The following is a 7,175-nucleotide window of genomic DNA, read 5'->3' on the forward strand; positions in this document are numbered from 1 at the left end:
TCACAAGTCCATCTCTTCGCGGATTCACCCTTCCAATAATACCTCTTATTATGATGTTCAATTTTTTTAGGCATTGTTTAAGAATAAGTTTTGATCTGTTTTTTTTTTTTTTTAATTTATTTTTTTAAATTAATATTTTAATGTTTTTAAATTATTTTAATATACTAATATCAAAAATAAATTTTAAAAATTAAAACAATTTTTTTTTAATATTTTTTTAAATAAAAAATATTTTAAAAAACAAACATCACACTCCTAAACACTTAATTACCATGGCTTCAACCATCTAGGTGGTGGCCAAGTGGTAAGGATTTGAGATCAAAAGGTTTGCTCCCTCTGTGGTCTCAGGTTCGAGTCCTTGGTTGCTCATATGATGGCCACTGGAGGCTTACATGGTTGTTAACTTCAGGGCCCGTGGGATTAGTTGTGGTGCGCGCAAGCTGATCCAGACACCCACGTTAATCTAAAAGAAAAAATAAAAAATAAAAAAAATTTACCATGGCTTCTAGTATGAGTCGAAGTGATTAAGCTTCTTACCATGCTCATTTGTAGTCTTTAAGAGGTGTTGAATTTGTTCGTCAACCTTCCTACCATGGTACTCTGGAACCTTCATCTTGTTGTTTTCCACCATTGCTGGCATCCCAGGAACAGAAGCAACCTTTCCAGAGAAAATAAACGAAGAAAACCTTGGTTTAGGTTAAGGCTGAGTTGTAGCTAACAACTAACATGACCTGGGATACGATTACCATTGTAGCCAAACACACGGTTCAAAGCCCCTTCCAGCAAGTCTCCTCGTACCTTCCTTCGTAACTCACAACCCCCCCTCTCTCTTGTCCCTTCCGTGAAAAATAAAAAAACGCTTAATTCTTCATTCTCGCTTCTTCTTATCAAGCCCATACCACTGAGCTCTTTATCTCCTTCAATGGCTCAACTAAAAACTGATTCTCCTCTCTCCCGTCGTATCGCTCGTGCCTTCATCGATTTCCTCAACTCCGGTTACCCCTCCCTCTTGAATCTTCTTTACCATAGATTGCATTTCATAATTCATATTATGCTGTTTTTCATTGCCCATGCTAATTTCACTCTCTCTTGATGCCTTGTAATCGAATTGTGGCTATTTAATTCCATGTTTTTTTCAGTGGAAGCTGCTCCCGGTGTTGACCTAGAAGGTCTGGAAGTTGCTAAAGAATGTGTGAGTGATGCGTTCAAGCTTGATTCACCAACTATTGATGATGATCGCTTAGAACCTGGTTTGTTGATTGATTTATTTCGCTCACTGGAAGCAAATGCGCTGCAAAAGAATAAATCGGATCCTAGCACCGGCACGGCTCCTGTGGATGCTCCTACTTCTTCTAACAATACTACTAATAATGATGGTGTGTGTGTTATACTCGCTTCTGCTCTTCTAGGGTTTAACTGGAAGGCTTTTTGATTGATTTTAAATGTTGTTGGTGGCATGACAGGGTTATCTAGAGATGAGCTTTTTGGGCAATTCTTTGCTGCGCTTGAGAAAATGCACTTCTTTAGAACAACTCCTGATGGGAATGATGATCCTGCTCAACTTGATAGAGCGACACGGTTGTTTCATGATGCTTTAAATGTAGGTTTTATACTCTAATTCCAAGCGGCTTTTCAATGTAGATTTATTTATCGTGCTTTGATTTTTGTTTTTGTATGTGCTAATACGATACTATATGGTATTCCACTTCAACGTTTGACTGATGAGAATCACTGTGTCATATCAGGAAATGGAAAAAAATGGATGTCATACCTATGACCGCAACAGTCTAGCTGAGGCATTGAAGTCACAAGGTACACGAGTTTTGTCCCTTTATGATGCGGGTTTCTTCTAATTTATAAATCGCATGCAGATTACATCACTTTGTTTTGTACTGATTCTGGGAAATATCGAGTAATGCCTCCCTTTTCTTTTCTTCTTTTAATCAAACTTTTGGTAATAACTTTGGTGCAAATCAATCTAAGGCAAACTTTGCGGTTTTGGTACCGAATATGCAGCCTTAAAAATCATATTTGCTTCTACATTTCACAATCTATCAGTTGCCATATTTCATCATTTCCTTGATTCACTCAGCTGTCTTGTTCACATCAGCACTGTTTAATCTGTGTTCAAGCTGTTGCATATATTAGTTTGTTGTTGCTTTTAGGCTGATTGTTTTATGTAATCTTTGTTTGCTTTTTAGGTAACAGAGCTGTGCAGTGTAAACTTTACTCTGATGCAATAGAGTTGTATTCTTGCGCCATTTCACTTTGTGAAAACAATGCTGTTTACTACTGTAACAGGTGCACTACTGATCCTTTGTATTATGCATACTCACAATATATGAATCTCTCACATGGAAATTTGTCTTCTGCTTGCGCCTATGTTTGAGGATTAGGAGAGTGTGCGTTGTGCGAATTTGTTTAGGGCTATGACTGGGGCCCAATATAGCTGTATATGTAGTTTCACAAACATTCCAGGTTTCAATTGATTAACATAATTCATGCACATCAGGGCAGCTGCCTACACTCAGACTCACAAATATACCGAAGCAATCAGAGATTGTCTTAAATCTGTCGAAATTGACCCAGGTTACAGTAAAGCCTACAGTCGCCTTGGATTAGCCTATTATGCGCAAGGGAACTACAGGGATGCTATTGATAAAGGATTTAAGAAAGGTGGGTGTCACACTAATTCTTGGATATTAGGAGATGCTAATTGTCACACAATCTACTAGTAAAATCCTTTAGCTATGCTTGAATTCTTTGTTTATGTTTTTCGTATCCTTATACATGTTTAGGTTTTTACCATCTTGGTGTTGCCCTAATAATTTCATTTTCTCGAATAGGCATTCTTGCTTGATAATTTGATAAGGATGTGCTGTGTCTTATGTTTAGCTGTACAATTGTTTTGTTTCAGAAATATGAATATTGGATTGTAGTTAGATGAGTTTGTGTAGCCTTCTAGCTAGCTTTCAATATTTTCGCAAATGCAAGCCCATCATCAATTTGCATCAGAAGAGAAAATTTGGCAATAGGTAGTGTGGGTGTACACGCAGCCTAGTTCTCAATTTCCAAAGGGATATTTAACCTGATTCTGTATTATAGCTGGTGCTGTTAGATGGCACTGATGCTCTGTGGAGAAATCCAGTGTCAGTAACAATTCTAAATACTCTCTGGCTGACAGATAAATGCTCTAGGTTCACTGTTCCTCGTCTCCACATTTCCATTTCAGTACACTTATTACCTGAGTTGTTTGCATGTGAATATGGGGTGTTTAATGATTGTCTTAGAACTAAAAACCGGTTAATAATTGTCTACTGAGTTTCCTTGTTGCGACCACTGCCCCGTGTCCAAGTTCATATGATATAGTTATATAAAATTATCAGCATCTGAATAACTTGCGCTGTGCTAATTGCATTTGAGAGATGAACCTAATTTGATGGAGGCCATCCAGCAGTCAAATTTCCAATCCTTAGTGCTGGTAATAGTTTTTCAGCTAAGAATTTTAATCTATTACTTATTTTTTTGTGGTGTTCATTTCTCCTCACTAGTAAATGTTTTTGCCTTCTATGAAAGTCAAAGCAAAGAGAACATGCGAATACACAGCATATTTATTTATTTATTTTTGGTGTGTGGTTAATATCAATTGAATTTATGAAATAGATTGTTTAAGTCATTATTAGTGTCATTGGGATGTGCGTTAAACCATTAGAACATGGTTGGCAATATCATAATTAATTTAATGACTACATCAAGGAGGCAATAATGTTGAACTTTGGCATGTGGAATTTAAAGACTCGTTATTATGTTAAATAATCTAATTTCAAATTTTGATTTTTTCCCCTCTTCAGCCTTGCAACTGGACCCCAGTAATGAAACGGTCAAAGAAAATATTCGGGTTTGTGCTTTCTCTAGTTCTCTAGTCCTCTTGTTCTTTTATGGTTATTGCTTATTGTCCTTATGAACGTAGGTAGCTGAGCAGAAATTGAAAGAACAGCAGCAACAAACAGAACAAGGCCAGGTATTTTACTTTTCTATTTTTTCTCCACCATTTGAGAATTGAATTGCTGGACCAGTGTGGTATAGATTTTTTTTTTAAAAAAAAACAAATTGGTATGTGATGATAAACAATCTTTTAGTTATTCAACTTGATATTATAACACTACTGTAATGGTTCTGGCTCCTTATTATCGCTGTTGCTGCAATAGTATTGCTAGTATTCATAAATTATTTTGTTTTCAAGGATTCAAGTAGGCAATATGAAGCTTGAACATTTTATAGAAATCTTTATTGTTTGCTTTTCCCCATTTACTGCGTGTACCTTCAGTGTATCCTGGGAATGCATATATTTGGAAGTTGTCTTTTCATTATTGAACTCGTTTGTCTTCAAGCTTCGAGTGTTTTTCACTATCGTTAGCAAATGCAACCTATGTTTATGGATGCAGTTTTTATACAGGAAAAGCGTGTTCTTCCTCCTTTTCACCTTCAGTTCGATTGTTGTATTACTTTCCAAATATCCTTGTGCCACTCATTGGAAGTTGAAAATTTGTCTTGAATACACTAATAATCATCACTTTATTCTTCATTTTGTTTGCTTTACTCATCACCAGGATTCATATGTTCTAATCCTTCTCTGTGCAGAATTCTAGTTCATCCAATCATGACAGTTACGAATCTAGAAATCAATCCACAGGAGGGTCTAGGAGCCATAGTATGCCAATGCAATTTGACATTAACGGCATTCCTGTTGACTTTTCAAGCATGTTACGGAACATGACTGCTCACATGGGAGAGCAATCTCAGGATAGGCAAGGACAAGATGGGAGCGCTAATGGATCTGATGAACCTGAAATAAGAATAGGTGGGAACATAGGTGTGAATATGACAGAAACTATGCCGGATGAACTAAGAGGAGCTTTCAGGTCAATGATGGAAATGTTCTCAGGGGCAGCTTCCCATGGAAATACTCAAGATGCCATGAATGGAAGATCACCGACAAACTAAAACATTGATACAATAAGTATCAATTATCGACATGCATTCTCCTCATTTTCTTCCTTTTTCACTCTAAATAGGAGATTTGCCTTTTCGACATGTCCACAGAGTTGCCATGGGCAATTTAGTCGATGTCGAGACAGAAAAGCTACGATATATAGTGCAGCTTTATTTGGATTTTGGAACCATGTATATTTCTGGAATATGTTCGCATTGTGAATTGGAGTGTGCGAAAGGATTTGGTGAGGGCAAAAAAAGGATTGTGACGGCTGAATGGATTTTGGTAGGGCAAAATGTCGCTAATTTATTTTCACATGCAGGTGGATTCGAAGAGGAAGGCACTGTTTTGTTTGGACTGAAGTCCTCAAGTCAATCGCCGAATGTTTCCTCGGTCTCACGTATTATGTCATAACTCATTTTTAATAAGGTTGAACTAATTTTTGCTTTTATTTATTTTATTTTGTGTGATAAAAAAGATATAAAAAATAAAGCGGATGAACGAAGAGGAAAGTAAGAAAAAAAGGAACTAGGTGATTAGAGAAAAAATTATGAAGTAAAACTATGCAAAAGAGGGAAAAGAAAAGAAAATAGAAAAATTAAGTAAAATTGGAAAATGAGATTGAAATTAAATATAGATTCATTAGTTTTTTAGTTTATTATTTTTATCTTTTCCCTCAGATAATTTTTTTTTTGAAAAAAACTCTTACAAATAAACCACCAGGAGATGTAAATTTTTTCTATATAGTAATTGGTTATTATTTTAGGATAAGAAAGATATAAACATTGAAGAAAGAAAAATATTTAGTTAAAAAGATAAAAATATAGATATAAAAATAAATATTTTTAGTCATTAGTTGGGATTTAGGCCACAAATAACATTAAACTAAGTCAATATAAAAATAATAATAATAATTATTATAATTTTTAAATTTGATTCAAGGGTTAATCAAGGGTAAGGTCTGAGTTACGAGTGAAGGTGATTATTGACCGAAATAATAATTATTATAATTTTTAAACTTGATTAAAGGGTTAATCAAGGGTAAGGTCTGAGTTAGTGAAGGTGATTATTGACTCGAGTTAATATAAGAACAAAAATGATTACTATTATAATTTTAAAACTTGATTCAAGAGTCAATATAAGGATAAAAGTTGTTATTATAGTACTTTTAAAGCTCGATTTGGGAGTTAACTAGGGCAAGGCTTAGGTTACAAGTTGGGAGAGTCAACACGAGTTGATCCGAGTCAATGTATGAATACAAATGATTATTATCATAATTTTAAAATCCAATTCGGGTGTCAATTCGAGACAAAGTTAATGTCATGGGCCTGGAATGTGGTGGCTGACTTTAAATTTTTAATTTTTCAAAAAAATCAACAAGTTTTTTACTTATCGTTTATCCTGAGTTGATTTGAGTTTTTGATTGGATCCAGTTGAATCAATCTTTCCTCTATTTTTCTTAAATTTAAACCAACTTACGCCCCAGATCAATCCATCAAGTTAGTCCAGTATAACTATGATTATTATAATATTATTAATTTCAACACTTGATATAAACTAAATTAAAAAAAATATTCGATATTTTTTTTTTATTGATATAAACTAAATTAAAAAAAATATTTGATTTTTTTTTTAATATTTAAGTTTAATAACAATACATATTAATGGTAAAATAGATTTTTTTATATTTTATTATGTCTTGTCCACCGTAACTAAACAAGATACAAAGACAATTAATTTGTACATTATTACTAAATATAATTCTGTCTTAGTCTCAATTTTTATCTTGTCTCCTCTATTTTCCTTTTTTTTAAGGATAATAACCAAACGTTATTTTAAAAAGGTTGACTAGTCATTTCTAGGTAACACCATGAGGCTTGGCAAATCATTCTCCTTCTTTGTTGAGCATTAACCACGATAATGATAGCCCTAATATCCTTGGTCGAACCAGTCTTAATCAAAACAACAACAAACTATTCTCCACAGTAGCAACAACTATCTTTCTCCACCCTAATCTCTTTATACAAGTGGTAGTAGTTTACACTGTCGAAGCAGACAACAAGATGGAAAAGAGGAGCAGCTGATCTATAAGTCTATAAGTTGCCTAAAATTAACAATAAATCAAATTCTTTTCATAGATCAAGTATCGGTTATACCATATAGTAAGAGCTATGAAAGTGCT

General features: G+C 34.3%; 1 protein-coding gene across 1 annotated transcript; it reads left to right on the forward strand.

The window, feature by feature from the left end:
* The first annotated feature begins 614 nt into the window (after positions 1-614).
* Positions 615-5,262, forward strand: TPR8 (Tetratricopeptide repeat (TPR)-like superfamily protein). Its single transcript, XM_011001080.1, has 9 exons — positions 615-995; positions 1,140-1,376; positions 1,464-1,600; positions 1,746-1,812; positions 2,202-2,301; positions 2,513-2,676; positions 3,852-3,898; positions 3,971-4,021; positions 4,642-5,262. Exons 1-9 carry the CDS (start codon positions 923-925, stop codon positions 5,002-5,004), a joined length of 1,239 nt encoding a protein of 412 aa, XP_010999382.1. The 5' UTR covers positions 615-922; the 3' UTR covers positions 5,005-5,262.
* Positions 5,263-7,175: the final 1,913 nt, after the last annotated feature.

The sequence above is a fragment of the Populus euphratica genome, unplaced genomic scaffold (assembly GCF_000495115.2).
Source record: "Populus euphratica unplaced genomic scaffold, PopEup_1.0 scaffold152.1, whole genome shotgun sequence".
Taxonomy (NCBI): Eukaryota; Viridiplantae; Streptophyta; class Magnoliopsida; order Malpighiales; family Salicaceae; genus Populus; species Populus euphratica.